Source organism: Apodemus sylvaticus, chromosome 17, assembly GCF_947179515.1.
Source record: "Apodemus sylvaticus chromosome 17, mApoSyl1.1, whole genome shotgun sequence".
NCBI lineage: Eukaryota > Metazoa > Chordata > Mammalia > Rodentia > Muridae > Apodemus > Apodemus sylvaticus.
In genome coordinates this window covers 36,825,326-36,843,652 of record NC_067488.1, presented here as the reverse complement: position 1 = coordinate 36,843,652, position 18,327 = coordinate 36,825,326, and the positions used below count along the sequence as shown (strand labels likewise).

The 18,327-nt window shown below is 44.7% G+C and overlaps 1 protein-coding gene across 3 annotated transcripts in view; it reads left to right on the top strand.

The window, feature by feature from the left end:
- Nucleotides 1-18,327, top strand: part of Zfat (zinc finger and AT-hook domain containing) — a 196,369-nt gene that overhangs the window by 167,430 nt on the left and 10,612 nt on the right. For 2 of the 3 annotated variants that reach the window (XM_052161180.1, XM_052161181.1), the window contains exons 13-15: nucleotides 1,649-1,734; nucleotides 8,120-8,243; nucleotides 11,420-11,550. In XM_052161180.1, the coding sequence (XP_052017140.1) occupies nucleotides 1,649-1,734; nucleotides 8,120-8,243; nucleotides 11,420-11,550 (341 nt within the window). Of the gene's footprint in view, nucleotides 1-1,648; nucleotides 1,735-8,119; nucleotides 8,244-11,419; nucleotides 11,551-18,327 lie in introns of those variants that run through there. The other variant, XM_052161182.1, reaches the window with a different exon arrangement.

Sequence of the window (18,327 nt, the reverse complement as noted above, 5' to 3'; positions counted from 1 at the left end):
CTTTCTCTGTCCCAGTCTGGTCTTGAACTCAGAGATCGGCTTACCTACTCTTAAAGGCATGTATCATCTTGCCTGGGTCTAAACTTTTCATGGCAGCTATGCCTCAAGATCAAGATCAAAAGCATGTGTCATCCCATGTCAAGATCTGGATCAAAAGCCTGTGTCTTTCAGCTTCAAGATCTGGATCACAGGCATACCCTTCATTTCTAGATTTTAGCTCATTCCAGGTATGGTCAAGTTGACAGCCGAAAATAGCCATCACACTGTTGCTGCTGCTGTTATAGGAGTATAAAATACAGTGTCCATTGCCTTACTGACTGATCTGGACATGTGCTGTGGCAGCCATGGAACTGGGTACAGGGGACGCTTGCCCTGGCAGGAGGCAGGATTAAAAGAGCAAGCAAAATGGTGTTGACTTAACACTGAATTTCTAAGACAAGCAGAACACCTTGAGAACTAGTTAAAGAGGAAGGGAGGAACAAGCCCTCCTTATGAAGTAAAGTTTAAGTTTCATGCCTGGCAGTGGTGATGCACGTCTTTAATTCCAGCACTTGTGAGGCAGAGGCAGGCGGATTTCTGAGTTTGAGGCCAGCCTGGTCTACAGAGTGAGTTCTAGGGCAGACAGGGCTACACAGAGAAGCATTGTCAAAAAACAAAAACAAAAACAAAACAGTTTCATTGTTCTCATGATACAGTACAAGGATGAGATTGGTGAGGAAAGTCTATCCATACGGGGCACAGGGTGAAGCAGTTGGGACATGAGCTGCTGGAGCTGCATAGTCAGCAGGCTGCAGAACCCCGCATGCAGCAGGGGATATTGGTGAGGGTATCGGCAGCCCACGGTGGAGGCCCAGCTCTAGCCTGGTGAGCTGCTCACCTGACACCGCGACTGCAGTTGACTTTCTCTGGCTGGAACATGCTTGAAATCTCACGCTACAAGATGAGTGGTCAGTACCGCTTCTGACAGGAGTTTAAAAGACAGTCTCTTCTGTGACCTTAGGGTTGGTTTTTGTTGTTGTTGTCATGTTTTTTTTTTTTCCTTTACATTGAGTTTTACTTTCTTCCAATTAAACCATCTAAACTCTTCCTGGAACATGTGCAAAATTTAATTGGTTCAATAAATAGTGACACTTCAGGAGGTGACCAGAGTTTTAATTTATTCTTTACTGTGAATCTCACAGGAGAATTTACCCTTGTGACTTAGCTTCTCTTGGAAGGGGTTTAAGAATCGCACATCTGATTTTAAGCATTGGGAGCAAAGGAGATGGACAAACCAGCCACTGCTCTCTAGTGACTTAAAAAATGTTATTTACAGATAACAACATGAAAGATTGATTCGAGCCGCAATCCAGTCGGTCGAGGGGATTATGTTGCTCATTTCTGTCTGGCATTTAAAATATCAAGCAGGTATTAGGCTCTCCGCAAAGGCCTATTCAGTAAATAAGGAAAGTATATTAAGTTCTAAAATCTCTACTCTAAAAGCTGATGAGTGGTTGCTGTTGTATTCCAATACTAAGGTAAGTGTGAGTGACTGTAGGTGCTGGAGAAAAACTAATGTCCTTTACAGAGCCTACACACCTGGACAGGAGACACGCGGCAGGATGCTTCTTTGCTATACACACTTGTTTTTGCCTCTCTGTGCTTGCAGGTGGTCTGAAGTGCCCTGTTTGCAGCTTTGTGTATGGAACCAAATGGGAGTTCAACAGACACTTGAAGAACAAACATGGCTTGAAGGTAGTGGAGACTGATGGGGACCCCAAATGGGAGGTGACACTTTTAAGTGTGGTATGATCTCCACATGTTGACACGCAGGTGACAAGTCAGGTGAGCCCAGGTGCTGGGCACGGTCAGCCCACAAGATGACTGGATGTGTTCCTTGGAAATCCTCTGCAGTCATTTCAGAACGTGGCTCCGGGTCTCTCTCAGTGAGATCTGAGCCACCAAAGTGAATTTATTCTGGGTTGAACTTAGACATTTCTGAATGTTGTCTTGGCTTCTCCAGCCCACAAACCCTGATTTAGAAGTTACACCCTGCAGAGTAGAAGGCAAGTGGTCTGTTGCTGTTCTCACAGAGAGAATTGGAAGGGACCCTATTTCCTGTTTCCAGATCCTTCCCACTAGCTATTTTCTCTAGGAATTTGAATCTGTCACCATTATGAGCACCAGCAGATACCAAATCTCTTCAAGTAACAGATGCCACTACAATGGACAGATTTCAGTCATACTAGGCACAGCTTCTGAATTCAGGGCTATTGATGGTTTGATCTGCATGATTCTTTGTTGTGGGAGGACTATTCTGGACCTTATAGTTAATTTAGGTAAAATTCTAGCCTTTTCCTACCAGGTCTCTAGCATCACTCTGCCTCTCTGGACCTCACTGAGACAATTGCAGTTGTTTCCAGACACTGCCAAGGTTCATCACTCTCTGGCAATCACAGACACCTCCAGCTGAGAGTGGATTTGAAGAGTACCCGGTTATAACCAGTCAGGAGTAAGGTCTTTGAAACAATTCATAGCACATAAAAATAATATAACTGTGAGGAGATTACTTTGGAGTGTAAGGAAACAAGCCCCCATGGAAGATCTATATATGTTGATATAGCTCACTGTGAACCGGGGGAGAAATGGAAAAATCATCTTCATAGATGCCAAAAGGCTTTTGACAGACAGCATTGTTCACCTATTACATAGCTTCAGTAGAATGTAGTGGGTGCTCCATTAGAGGACAAAAGTATGTGTCTTGGCCATACTTCATTTGGAAGCACTAGAGGGTTTTCACTAAAGTCAGAAGTAAGTAACTATGGAAACAGTGTGTTGCTGGATACCCTAGGGCCAAAGTCAAGGAGCTGATGAGTGCTGCAGTCTGCCCAGAGTGCCTGCTACGGAGCTGTGCTTAATCTCTGAGACTATTTCTTGTGTATTTTATAATTGAGCAATGTTCTCATGAGAATGTTCTGTATATAAACGGAACTGTGTTTTCACCATTCGAAGATGTTACAATAAGCAGAGGCCAAAGCTACATGGAGCCTTAGTTCCAACTTGGAATCAAAGAACTCAGAGCTCATGTGGATTACTGTTATTATATTTGCCATCATCTATATTTTGAAAATCCCTAATTAAAACAAAAAATTCAGAACCCACAATGCTATAAACTCTAAAAGCTTTTGAATATCAATATGGCCCCACAAGTGGAAAATTCCACATCTCACCTCATTTGAAATGCTTGTGGAAGAAACAATAATTCTGACTTGCCTCAGAGCTATCAGGGGTGGACCCACAGCAAGATATCACAATGTGTGATTAATTTCCTGTACGTGCCTAATGGCCTAAGTTTGATTTCCAGAACCCATGTAAAAATGGCATTAAAGAACCAGCTCTACAGAGTTGTACACAGCTCTGACCTCAAAATGTGCATGTGGCATGCACACATGCATGCCCTCATACATCCAAGAGCATGGCATGGAGGATGTGGGGTCATGGGTGACACAACTGTTGTGAGTTGATAATTATCTACATCAGGTGATTGAGTGACCAATATGTGGAACTTTTGTCATTCCTCTCTCCTTCCATATGTATTTGAATCTTTTTATAAATTAAGACTAACAGATTAGGGTTAGCATTAGGGGCAACAGGCTTTACACTTATCTGTTTGACCTTGAGCCATCATTGACTCAGTTTACCCTTAGTGTTGACAACAATATAGTAGGCTGGTAGTTAGCAAAGTTGATAGGGAGAATCCTGTAACATGCTGGAGTTCATGTGTGACAGACAAACCCTTTGTGCTATTGGTGCTGATAGCAGACTCAGTGTCATATTAACAGAGATGATGCCATGATTAATTTCTGGAACTTTCAAGTTCATGCTCAAAATGTGTTGCCTGTTAAAGAAACAGACATTGGAATACCAATTTTCATGATGGAAAACTTGCTAACTCAGGTACCTCTAGCAGATTCTAGAATTGTTAGTAGGGCTTTGACTCTCAAAAAACAGAACACCAAATTTACAGACTTGCCTCTGGAAATGATGGCAGCTAAACACTGAGGAAGCTGGTCACAGGGTGGCCCAGTGGAATGACCCTTTGGCTACCTGGTAGTGGGTGGCCCAGAGGAATGACCCTTTGACTGCCTGGCACTTGGATTGTCACTTAGCTCCTAGGAATACCTTGAAGAGAACACCTTACTGAATGTTATCAATACCTTGGTTCCCCAGAAGGAGAGCAGCTCTTTCATAAGCTAAGGTGTTTGAGTCCATAGTTAGGTAGTACACTACTTGTCTTAGTAAAGGTTTCTATAGCTATAACAAAACACCACAGGTAAAAAGAAAGTTGGAGAGGAAAGGGTTTATTCATCTTATACTTCCACGTTGCTGTTCATCACCTAAGGGTGTCAGGACCCGAATTCAAACCAGGCAGGAAGCTAGAGAAGGAACTGATACAGAAGCCATGGGGGGACCTGCTTCCTGGATTGCTTTACATGGCTTGCTCAGCCTGCTTTCTTATAGAATCTAGGAACACCATCCCAGGGATGGCACCAAGATCTCTCATTAAAAACGTAAATAACTAACTAAAAGTTCTACAGTCTTTACAAAATTGGATACATTAAATTTTCAGTTCCTTTAAAATAGACAATTGCCTTTAAAATACAAAGTCTTTTAAAATTCAAAGTCTCTCAGCTGTGGGCTCCAGCAAAATATGTTATTATTTCAAGAGGGAAAAGTCAGTAGAATCACAGTCATGTCAAAGCAAAAGCAAATTCTGACCAACCAATGTCTGAGATCCACTCATGATCTTCTGTACTCCTCCAAAGGGCTTGGATCACTTCTCAGACTCTGCCCTCTGCAGCGCACACACACACACACACACACACACACACACACACACACCTTGTCCTATAGGCTCCATCTAGCTCCCCTCCACTGCTGCTGCTGTTCTTAGTGACCATCCCATGGACCTGGCATCTCCAAAATACTGCTGGCATCTGCTTCTTTCAACAGTGCTGGGCTGCACTTTCAACAATAGCCTCAATAGGCTCTCTTCAAGCTGCCAAGCCTCAATTTCACTTTATGACCCCTTCATCTTTAACTGCTATTGAGGCTGCACCTTCACTAGTGACTGCTCCTGGCCTCTCACAGTGCCAAGCCTCAGCTACTCTCCATAGTCCCTCATGCCTTCAAAACCAGTACTATATGGATAACTCTTTCACTACCAAGCTTGATTGCCAGCTCAAGCTACAACCACTTTGTTGTCTCTGGAGCACAGCTTCTGTATGCTGATTCTCAGGAAGCATTTTCCAGAAGACTTCACCTCATCCATGCTGGCCTCTTCTTAATTACTGCTAAATTCATAGCTCCAGCCAAAAGCATCGAGTATCCCAGCAAGGCAATGTTTTGTTGAAGTGGTGGCTCACTCCTTTAATCCCAGCACTTGGGAGGCAGAGGCATACGAATTTCTGAGTTCGAGGCCAGTTCTGGTCTACAGAGTGAGTTCCAGGACAACTAAGGCTATACAGAAAAACCCTGTCTTGAAGAAAACAAAAGAAGAAGAATATTGAGAAGAAGATGAAGTGGTGGTGGTGGAGGAGGAGAAAGAGGAAGAAGGAGAAGAGGAGGAGTAGCAGCTGCAGCAGCAGTTGTTTCTTTGTTTGTTTGTTTGTTTGTTTTGTTTTGTTTTGTTTTTTGGAGACAGGGTTTCTCTGTGTAGTCCTGGCTGTCCTGGAACTCACTCTGTAGACCAGGCTGGCCTCGAACTCAGAAATCCACCTGTCTCTGCCTCCCAAGTGCTGGGATTACAGGTGTGAGCCACCACCGCCTGGCAAGCAGCAGCAGTTGTAGTTGTAGTAGTTGTAGTAGCAGCAGCAGCAGCAGCAGTAGTTCTGGTATCTTGTTCTAACCAGAGTGACAGAATCTTTAAATAGCAAGTGACTCTGATAGTCTTTAAATTTGCCTCTGAAACTTTACAAGCCGGGCCTCTATCTTCTGCACTGTTCTCAACATTCTTATCTTCCAAACATCCATAGAACATCCTATTGACTTCTTTTCTTTTCTTTTCTCTTCTCTTCTCTTCTCTTCTCTTCTCTTCTCTTCTCCTCTCCTCTCCTCTCCTCTCCTCTCCTCTCCTCTCCTCTCCTCTCCTCTCCTCTCCTCTCCTCTCCTCTCCTCTCTTTCTTTCTTTCTTTCTTTCTTTCTTTCTTTCTTTCTTTCTTTCTTTCTTTCTTTCTTTCTTTCTTTCTTTTTTTCTTTTCTTTTCTCTTCTCTTCTCTTCTCTTCTCTTTCTTTCTTTCTTTCTTTTTTTTTCTTATCTTCCAAACATCCATAGAACATCCTATTGACTTCTTTTCTTTTCTTTTCTTTTCTCTTCTCTTCTCTTCTCTTCTCTTCTCTTTCTTTCTTTCTTTCTTTCTTTCTTTCTTTCTTTCTTTCTTTCTTTCTTTTTTTCTTTTCTTTTCTTTTCTCTTCTCTTCTCTTCTCTTCTCTTTCTTTCTTTCTTTCTTTCTTTCTTTTTTTTTTTTTTTTTTTTTTGGTTTTTTTGGATTTGGTCTTTTTGAGACAGGGTTTCTCGGTATAGCCGTGGCTGTCCTGGAACTCACTCTGTAGACCAGGCTGGCCTCGAACTCAGAAATCCGCCTGCCTCTGCCTCCCAGAGTGCTAGGATTACAAGCGTGTGCCACCACCGCCCGCCGGGCTCCCCACTGACTTCTTAATACTCAATGGTTCTTCTAGCCCAAAGTTTCAAAGTTCTTCCACAGTTCTTCCAGAACCATGGTCAGGTCTTTCACAGCAGCATCATACAGTCTTTGTACTAACTTGTCTTAATTAGGGTTTCTGTTGCTGTAACAAAACACCATGATCAAAAAGCAAGTTGGAAAGGGTTTATTCAATTTATACATTCACATTGCTGTTCATTACTGAAGGAAGTCAGGACAGGAACTCAAACAGGACTCCTGGAATAAGGAGCAGATGCAGAAGCCATGGAGGGATGCTGCTTACTGACTTGCTTCACATGGCTTGCTTAGCCTACTTTTTTATAAAACCCAGGACCATCGCCAAGGGGTAGCATCACCCACAGTGGGCTGGGACCTCCCCATTGATCACTAACTGAGAAAATGCCTTACAGTTGGATCTCATGGAGGCATTTCATTAACTGAGGCTCCTATCTCTCTGATGACTCTAGTTTGTGTCAAGTTGACACATAAAACCAGCCAGTACATTGCTTAATGCTATTCTAAAACAAAATTATCTTTTTAATAGTTTCTGCATTTATTTGATATTTATTGGGTATTTCCTTCATGTCAAGCAACTACAATGGAAGTGAAGTTGGCCAGTCGTCTATGGCAGGACAGTTACACTGCTCTGAAACTCTTGTCAGTTACTCACAGATGTCGATAGACTATAATGTTGGCTCCTATAATCTTTGGCCAAAGTTCTACCTTTTGTTCTTTATTGGTGAGATCCATAGCCATCCCCTTACAGGTTTGGCTGTGTTCCTCTTCAGAAAGAGATCGTTATTAATATTGATCTGTGACTATCTACTTTCCTTGCTTCTCTCCTTGAGATAGAAGTTATCTTTGAATGTCACTTCAGCTCCTCCTACCATCACTATTCTGACATTGCAGAATATGTCCTCCTGCATCCTTTGTGCAACAATCTGGTGTGTGTCAGTAGCTAAGGTTCAGTGGCACCTCACTGTTTGATAGGGCCTGAGCTTTACATGCTAAGTAACAATGCATTCTTCCTTTCCCTCCATGACTGTTCCTTTGCCTCTGTTAGCTACATGGCTAGAGGCCTCAGTGTAAGGGGCACATTAGAGACAGTGTTGGTAACAGTGGGAGGAGACTGAGGTCTGTAGAACATACTCAGGTGTGTTCATTATGAACAGCAGACTTCACTTCGTACCATGAGTATGGGGGCGGCAAGCTTCCCCATAGAGTGGCTTTATAAGATCTTGACCCTCAAGAGAAAATGTTCTCTTTGGGCAATGCATCTGTTGGAGCAGATGGCTCTTGGAGGAGCTATGCCAGTAAAGTGTTAAGTGCTGTTCTCCTGTATGGGTTTTTCTCATCCTGGAGTTTTGGGTTGCTGTTAATCTCTTGGAAGGATGCTGAGACATGATGTTTTTATTTAGCCAGCAACAGAGACGCCGGAGGAGCCCTCTACCCAGTACCTCTACATCACTGAAGCTGAAGATGTGCAGGGGACACAAGCAGCTGTGGCTGCACTTCAGGACCTCAGATATACCTCCGAGAGCGGTGAGGACATACCTGGTTTTCTGTCTCACTTCTGTGTGGCTCTTTATGTACTAAATAAACCAGCATGTCTTTCTCTGTAAATGCTTTAGACTGAATTGAGCCAGAGTGGAGCCTACATAGCTTAGTCTTATTTCCAGAGCATCCTTGGGTGTGGGCAGTCTTGCCAGTCTTACTTACTTGCTGTGCAGAGGGGTGTCCAATGAACACAGTTGGTTAAGAGTCCTCTATGTCACAGAGTTGGAGTCTGGTTCTCCAGACTTACCTGAAGGTAGCCCTACCTATGACCTCATGCTTCCTCACGACCTCTATTCTACAGGTCATATCTCAGGGTCTGGAGTGTCCAGGCAGGTAATAACTTGGTGATGTACTGATGGGTCACCCAGGAATAATAGTATACACCTGTGTGCTCAGGACCACTCATCTGTCTCCATTTTCCCCAAAAAGCCAGATCATAGCTTTAAATCAAATGTGATGACTTTGAATTTTTTGGTCTGTTTTGAAACTGGACACTGTACTTGGAAGCAGTTTTCCCAAAGCTCTAGGAATGCCAGAGCACATGCATATTGGGGGCTTAGTCAAGCAAGCAGGATTAATGGGAAAACATTAGGTGAGAATAAATGGTAATGTGCACCTGTTGTGACTTGAAGTCCTCAGTTCCTGGTCCTAAAGAAAGCTCCATCCAAACACCTATGGATATCTCTTCCTGAGTAATTAGCTGCTGCTGCCTGTCAGGCTAGAGCAAACTGGGGCTGCAGCACCTCCACTTCTACCAGAATCAAGGCCAAGGTATTAAACAAGACTCTCATCACTGAGTCCTTTATTGAATTTGGGTTTCTATCTCGGTGGTTAGTGATATATGCATCTCCCATGATCACATACCCATTTGCCCACCAGTGTCTTCCCATAGAGCATCCACAAGCAGATTTCTACTCACCTAGCAAAGTCTTTCTTTAGAGCATCTTTGTATACTTGTCCATTTGCCCACCCTTGTCTTTCCTTAGAGAATCCATGTTTGCTTGCTCACTTGCCCATTGGTGTCTCCATGCCCACTTCCCACCAGTGTCTCGGAACATCCATGGGTGCATGCCACTTCCCACCAGTGTCTCAGAACATCCATGGGTGCATGCCACTTCCCACCAGTGTCTCAGAACATCCATGGATGCATGCCACTTCCCACCAGTGTCGCAGAACATCCATGGGTTCATGCCACTTCCCACCAGTGTCTCGGAACATCCATGGGTTCATGCCACTTCCCACCAGTGTCTCGGAACATCCATGGATGCATGCCACTTCCCATCAGTGTCTCAGAACATCCATGGATGCATGCCACTTCCCACCAGTGTCTCAGAACATCCATGAGTTCATGCCACTTCCCACCAGTGTCTTATCCATGAGTGCATGCCACTTCCCACCAGTGTCTCAGAACATCTATGTGTACATGCCACTTCCCACCAGTGTCTCAGAATATCCATGGGTACATGCCACTTCCCACCAGTGTCTCAGAACATCTATGTGTACATACCACTTCCCACCAGTGTCTTAGAACATCCATGAGTGCATGCCACTTCCCATCAGTATCTCGGAACATCCATGGGTGCATGCCATTTGACAACCAGTGTGTTTTGTTGGAGAGTCCATGAGCATATGGCCACGATTTTCCCAATTGTGTCTTTCCTTGGAGAGTTGATGTGCACATGCCCATGTACCCACCAGTACCTCAGATGGTGTCTTGCCTTTGTAGCTCCACAGGCCAGACCTCCTTCTTTACCTCCTAGCTGCCTACTTGTTTTGCTTCTTGCCTCTAGACTGTGTTGTGCAGGCCAAATTCTGCAGTTATTAACATAGGCTGCATTTCTCATATGTGTATGCCCTATTTATGGTTCCCTCTGGGCACTTTTCTACCCGGCTCACCCCCATCTTCAGCACTTACATTGCATGTCATTTACTGGGATCCCACCAGACTTTTCTACACTGTCCCCTAACTGCCCTCCAATACCATGAGTTAGGCTGATTTGCTTACACATGGGTCTCAGGAGCCTGTCAGCCCAGGAAGGATTAAGGGAGGGATTAAGCTTTATCTGTTTTCTTTATCTGTATTCCCAGTGGGAACCACAGCTCCTGGCTGACCTAAAGCTTGGGCTGGATAATGATCAGTGAGGAGAGGAGTGGAGGAGGAATTAAAATCTAACCTCAGTGACTCACCAAAGTAAACATTTTTGTATGTGGAATTTAGAGTTTTTAGCTGCAAGGCACATCTGGATTATCCCCCAGGTCTGATAATAGGCAGATGTGCTGTAGACTGGGGAATGCTATGTAGCATGTTGTGCGCATATGCGGGTCACCTCCGCCATCTTAGACCAGTCCTACCTACTGCACTGATCACGTCAAATTCTCTTTCTCCAATCTCTTACTGGTTGATTTGTGTTGGCTCAAGGCCTGAAGAAAGCCATGCATGGGGGTGTAAACATTGGCAAACACTGCGTGGCATTATGAATCACAGAGAGCAAGCAGTAATTTCCATTTTAGTAAATTAATGATCTGGGTGAGGGTGTGCTCAGGAGGATTACAGATGGGCAGCAGATGGTGGGAGAGAGCAGGGAGGGCGTGCCAAGTTGCTGCCCTGGTGATGTGGGCCCCTGTCTTTTGACAAGATTAAAACAACAGCAAGCTAAAATTGGTTTAGAGTTCAGAAGCCCACTGGCTGAACAAGTAGGACATCCTTGGGTATCCTGCCTGCCACTTGGCAGGCTTCCACTGCCCATCTATCATGCCCTTGGGAGAAACCAGCTCTGCATCTGAGCATGTCAGCTTATAAGGCCCAGTTATGACATACAAGGGCAGTTTGTGTAACCACATCAAGATCCAGTTCATCTGGTCTTCAGTTCCATGTTTGTGAGGCCATCACCCCAATGGCCTGAAGCATATTTCTGCCTTTTGTGTCCCAGTGATCATACCATCATGCCATCCCCTTATGGTTTCAGTCAGGCCTTGAGCACTTCTTGTAGGAAATGTGAAGTGAGCTGTAAAGTACTCTTGTCTGAATAAGTGATTTCTGAGAATCCAAGAAAACTTGGAATAGGTATATCCGCATAGTCTTCACGTCTAGGGACCAGCTTGCCCTGGGATGCCATTCAGTGCAGAGAGCTTAATGGTGTCCTGTTGCTTCTTTCCCGTAGGTGATCGACTTGACCCCACAGCTGTGAATATCCTGCAGCAGATCATTGAATTGGGTTCAGAGACCCACGATGCTGCTGCTGTGGCCTCCGTGGTTGCCATGGCGCCTGGGACAGTGACTGTTGTAAAGCAGGTGAGGTCCCTCTGCTCAGTATCTGTCTGCTCAAGCCACTACCCTATTTCTCCTTTCTTTTTTCCTCACAACTTTAGCATGCCTGGAGTATAATTTAAAATGAAATTGGTCTTCTTCTTGGATTATTACGGGATTGTGTCTTGAGTGGCAGCATTTGTGCAGATGTGTTAGAGAAAGCACCCAGGTGTTCTAGAAGCACCGAGGAGACTCTTCGTTTCCTTTCAGAGAATCATAGAATGCAAATGAGCATAATGAGAACCTACCAAGAAGTAAACTAGTAGGAAGTGTGGGGATAGCCAGAGATGCCCAGGAGTATCTGCCCACGGACTGTCCTTTCAAAAGAGAAACATCACTACTTTATGTTCGCACAGGAGAGGAAGAAAACGGGGAGTTGGAAAGGAAGGTTTTCCTACCACATTGTCCTAGGGCTCCTCTCACTCCTTCTCTCCTCTGCCCTCAGAAGAGCCGCCACCAGTCTGTTAGAATACAGCACACGCAACAGTCAGCTTCCTCTCTGCTCACTCACTCCTGCCTCTTTACTCCCTACTCAGGCTTTAAGGGTAATTTACACAGCTACTTTAAAGGTAGAAAACAAAACCAGTAAGCACATCACAACCAGGAAACTATATACTTAAAATGCATAGAATTAGTTTCTATATAGATCTTACATTTTTGCCTGGCTGCGTGCTCTTTTATTGAGTACTTGCTGTTGTCAGTCCGAGCTGTGGTGCTGGAGTTCCATGGAGGAAGCAGTGCCTGCTGTCAGGGTGGCTACTCTCTGTGGAAAGGGAGTAAGCAGTAATAAAGTAGTACGCCATGAAGAATGTAAAATGCTGAACAAATGCAGAGCCAGTGCAGAGATCAGCGGAGGGTACCAGCAAGTGTGGGTCGAATGCTGTTGTGCGAAGGGTTGTTGGGCAGGATGTCTCGGAAATTTGAAGCATGAGCTACTAGAGCTATCTGAACTTTAATGTAAAATTAGCGTAGGTTTTTTTTTTTTTTCTGACTGAAAATAAGAAGGAAACATGAAACATTTAACTTAAAGTGTGTGTGTGTGTGTGCTTTCTCTTTGCACTAATGAAGACACTTCTTACAATGGCTCTGATATATGCTCTCCTGGGTTGTGTGCCCTGGCTAACAACTAACTAACTGCCTCTGGGAGTAGGAGTGGCTATTTCGCTGTTGTCTCCATGACTGCACTCGGTGCATGGTGCAACACATGATGTTCATGCCATACAATTCTCTGGGGCATAGAAACTTCTGGTTTAACACTGGATTTCTTGGTCTAGAGACAAGATGTCCTGTAAAGGAGTATTTGAATTGGGTGTCCTAGAATCCTAATTCCATAATAAGTTTCTCTCCAGGTCTTGGATAGAAGTTGGACACCAGAATGATAAATGCTTAACTCTACAATATCTTGATTGAACATACACATTCTTTTTATATTTTCCTGGCATTTTCTAGGTTTCAGACTTCAGATTGCCTTATGCATATCTTCTGGAACTCCTCACTTAAATCCTGGTGTGTTGAATCTTAAAGTAGATGTGGTACTAACTGGCACAGGGTCTCATTAGGGAAGAATTGGGAGTACTTTGCTTGGTTTGTACATGTGAATGCTGAAACTTCAGAAGGTGCAGCTTATTGTCGTCTGTATCTTCTTTCTGTTGAGAATATTGATTGGCTGCTACCCAGGGTTGTGAATTAGTGAGTGTCACAGGCAGTGCTGCCATACATGTGGTTGCAAATTTAGAGTCCTGCTTAAATATGCCTCTGTCCATTGAACTGCCAGCCCAACAGAGGAGAAGGCAGATGCGCATCCATACAACTAGTGTAAGCAAGTCCAGATTTGCCGGAGGGGGGAGGAGGGGACAGAGATGCCCTAGAAGAATTTTCTTTCTTACTTCAATCTAGAGCTGCAAGTAGAACTGGGGACATACTCATGTGGGGTGACATTTGGAAATGTTCCCAAGAATGTGTGTGGCATCATCACTGTCTCATGTACCTGGCTGAGCCTCCCTTTCAGCTGTGGCTCATACTGCATAGAAATACAGGGATGCATAGATGGATGGATGGATGAAAGGAAGGAAGGAAGGAAGGAAGGAAGGAAGGAAGGAAGGAAGGAAGGAAGGAAGGAAGGAAGGAAGGGTGGGTGTAGATGGATGGATGGATGGATGGATGGATGGATGGATGGATGGATGGATGGATGGGTGGGTGGATAGATGGCCAGATAGACAGATGTTAACCTGCCCATACCTGTAGCAGAGGGACTGAAGTATCTCAAGCTTTTGTAGGTGAAGGAATATCTGTCCTCTGATTAAATTATCCCATCATTTACGTTTCCTTTGGCTGTTTTTATTGGGCTGATTGATTCTTTTTCTTTTAATTAAGCATTGGCTTAGGTATTTTCAGTCGGGAAATCACATGTGCTAATGAGACTGCTGAAGCCCTGATGGAGTCCTGCCTGCTTGCTGGGATGCCCAGTGCTGCCTCTCATCAGGAGCAGAGCACAGGGCAGCAGTTTTGAAGACTTCCTCTTACTACAACCCAAGTCAGGGCACAGAGCAATTGACCAACAAATACTGACTAGTTTTGCTTGTACTGTTGGCTTTACGCGTTGATTTTCCCATCACCTCCTATTAATACCAAAGATAAGAAAAGCTTCCTTGTCATAAAAGCACATGAAGACATATAACAAAATGTTTGAAATTCCTGTAGAATGCCATAATTGTATATCTTGTAAAGCAGAATTGTCTGTTTTATGTACTTATTTTAGAGGGTCTAAAAAGATTCTATGTTTTATACAGACTTTCTTTTTTATTTGTGTGTGTGATATATACATGTGCATACATGAGAATTTAGTGGGTGGGTGTGCCCACACGTGTATCTGTGGATGCCAGAGGTTGATCCTTCATGTCCTCCATCACTCTCCACCTTTCCTGAGACTGGGTCTCTCACTGAATCTGGGATTCTGATTGGCTTTGCTGGTTGACCAGAAAGTCCCTGGGATGTTGTTGTGTCCGCTTCCCAGCAGTGGGATTACAGGCATGCACTCCCATGTCCTGCTCTTTGTGTGGTGCTTGTGAGGTGTAAGTGTTGTGGCCCACAGGGCCAAAAGTACAGAGTGAAGCAAAGCTGTTCACCTCACAGCCTGAGCCACCACACTAGAGCGGAAAGGGTGGGAACTCTAAACATTCCATTCTAGTAGCTGCCTCCTAATCTTGCTTTCTTCTGCAAGGCTCTACTTACTAAAACTTCTACTGTCTCCCACCAGAACTACCTCTGTGGACCAGCTCTTTAAGGCATGAGTCTTTGGAGACATTACAAAGTATAGCAATAATTAAAAGTGATATGGCCCCAATTGTCAAGCTTGTCAAGTCCACTCTCACCATCTCAGCACACATCTGGATAGTGTGCTAAGAGAAGCTGCTCTACAGAGGAACTTCAAGTGCAGCCTCTGGCCCGAGAGCCTGTGTGCCCTGCAAAGAGGACCCAGCCTGGCCTCTTGCCTTAGCTCATGAAGCTAAGCGTGACGGAGACTGTAGCAGGATTATGGGCTGAGCCGTATGGGAGAGGGTTTAGATGAAGTGGCTTCAAGGTCTGTTTTCATGACCATTTTAAAGACACTATTCTATTTTATTGTATTTTATGTGTGTCAAGTAGCCTGGCCAAGAACCCTACATGGTATAGAGGCTATCTGGCTGCTGAAGGGCTTTAAGGTGGCTCAAGGTGAGGCTTCTCTTTCCTTGACCTCAAGAAGGCTAGCTTTCTTTTTCTTTGCTGTCCCTTCAGTGCAAATAACATGAAATAATGGAATTTGACAGTTTTGTTTGTGTGGGGGTAGAGATGAAAGTAGGCCCCAACAGACCTATTGTTGTTTCCCATTCCTAGGCTGGCCACAGGTAACTGCTGCTTAATCCTCTTATGTCTCCTGTTGTTCCCTCTCAGGTTCATCTAAGGGATTCTTTGTAAAAGATTAAGGCAATATGCATGTGTGCGTTTGTATGTATATGTGTGTATATATTGCAGATACTCAAACCAGTGCATGCCACAGGGACAAAGAGTAAACACTTGCTAGGGACTGGGAACCTAATGCTTCAGGATTCCAGCAGATACCTCCAAGCCAAGACTATTATTGTCTAATTCTCAGCTCTTCTGTTTGCATGTTTGATTTAATTTAGTTTGTTCTTTGAGAGAGGGTGTCACTTTCTAATCCTTGACTAGGAACTTTTCCTGGTCCTCCTGCCTCCTGTTCTTTTGAGCACTTGACTTTCCCACTCTTTGGGTCCTTTGTGAAAATGACTGTTCTCCCTGTTGCCCCATCATAGTGCTCTCAGACAGACTTCTCACCTCAGGGTTTGGTTTTGGTTGGTCCATTGGTTTTGGCTCCTGCCTTGGGAACTTTGCCATAAAATTGACAATCACAAGTTCCTGCCATCCTTAATCCTGTCAGATGCTAGCACTCATGTAGGCAGCCTCCTAGGGCATGTCCATACTGTTTCTTCTTTCCAGAGCCTTTGTTCTGTTGTTGCTGGACCGTGGCCTTCAGCATGGAGACGCTGGCACGGAGGAGCAGCTGACCCCCTCTTGTTACTTAGTGCCACCTCTGTCCTCTGTAGGCTCTCCTTAGCTCTCCCCAGCCTTTCACCTCCTCTCTTTCTTCATCCTAAATGGCATTTCTTTTCAGAGAGTTCTGCCCCTGGCATGATGTCTGATGGCTGACATGCCAAATGGCTTCCTCTCAAAGCTCTTTTATTACTTGCTGAGCCCTCTCATGCATTGGTAGTTGATAAAAAGTCCATTTCTTTGTGAAATCTTAGAAGTAAGAACAAGCCCCATGATATAACTGGACACATGAGAAATGATCTGCAGAAACTGAGTAAAGGCTTCTGTCTGTCTTATTATGGTACACTTCCCTGTATATCCCTCCTTTAGAGCTGAGGATGCCAGTTTCCCCTGTATATCCCAGTGTCAGAACTGAGGATGCAGGTCTCCCCCATACATCTCCATTAGACTGAGGATGCCCGGGCTGAGACTGCTTCTTCCTCCCTTTCTCTAAGCTCCACTTTTCCTACTGTGGTCTCCAGTGAGCTTCAGGATCCCACTTGAGTGTTGATACAGTCATTCCGTACAGTTTGCTTGGTACATACTTCCTGCCCCCTCATCTTTACCCCCGCTGATAAATTTTCCTTAGTCCCATCTCTTCTCTCCGCAGCTTCACTCTGAGAAAGCATGTAGATGGTTTGAACTCACGGAGTCTATTTCAAATGTGGAGATAAGGCCAGGGCAGTTCTCCCCTGGGAGAAGGAAATAGGAAATATGACGTGAAGTGGCCTTTCTTGGATTTGTCCACACACAGTCCACCTCTGGCTTAGCCTTTGCTCTGAGCTCCCACTGAGCCAGTAGCCTCCATCCTGGTCACGGGAATTCCCCTCAGTGCAAACCATCCACTTCTTATCCCTTCTTCCTCTTCTCTGTTTCCCTAACCAATCCAAACATGCCACATAGACATTGATTTTGGAGCCTAGGAATCACCTTGCTCCTCTTGACTTCCTTAAGTCACCTACCTATCAACATGGTCTTCAAGTCCCACTTGTACAAGATGCCTTAAAAACTCCCTTTGTCTGTGGCTGCTGCTCTTTTCTAGGTCCTCACTCATCAAAATGTGCTCTCCAGGGCTCATAGTGCTGGCATTGGGAAGTTTATTAGATATGGAATCACCGGTCTTCCACACACACCCTGAGTTAGACTATGCACCTCTCCATCTCTTATAACTCTTCTGACAACCTAGGATATGCCTATAAGCTCAGACTAGAACCTCACTGTGGTCCCGCCAACGCCTAGGCCGCCTGCCCTTTGGCCGCAACCCCCATTCCTTGCTTAGCACGTACTAGCCTATGGCTGCCTTTGCCTCTCCTGTAGAACTGATCCCACCGTGTGGCTTGTGCGTCAGATGTCGGCATGACCCAGGATGAGAGAGAACTGCCTATTTGTATGGCATGGCCTCTTCCTGTCAGTGGGCTTTCAGTAAGCTCTTCATGGACCTCTTAATCCACAGGGTACGGTCCTCTAGAGCCTGTGAATATAAGTGACCCTGCTTCTTTGTAGTTAGGTGACATTGTAGATTCTAAAGGAGGAAGCTTGGTTACTGAGGCCTAAAACATCTATGGTCCATAAAATAGAAAGCATCTCCAGTTAGTAATAGCCACCGGTACAGCTTGGGTTACAGGAGATATGGTTGTTCTAAGCTACTACCTTTCAGTTAATTTCGTAGGCAATGTAGATGATGGGTATAGTCACTGAATAGTCAACGGAGACCCAAATACTCTATGTTAACATTAGACCTGTATGCAGGAGCCTGCCATTAACGAGCCCTGGTCAGAGAAGAGTCTGCAGGTATATATGGACTTCTTAGAGACTTTGTTCAAACCCTAACCTAGTATGAGTGTATGTATGGTTCGTTCTTATCACACTCAAGATCTAGTACAGTAAGTGGAGGTTTAGTTTCCTAGGCATCCCTGGGCTCTCAAGCACCCGACTCAGGGCCCGGCCCATTTCCCAGGTATCATGTGTATTTGTAATATTGACTGAGCTCAGAACCGAGGATGCTGAGCTAACTGGGCTAGAGTGCGTTTGCTGAGCAGTCTTATCATCTCCAGGCAGGCTATGGGCACCTTGCTGTGTGGAAATCATAAAAGCATGCCTTCCACAAAGTCTGTGACATGGGTGTCAACTTAGGGTGTGTCACAGTGTCCCCTGATACAACTGTGAATATTGAGC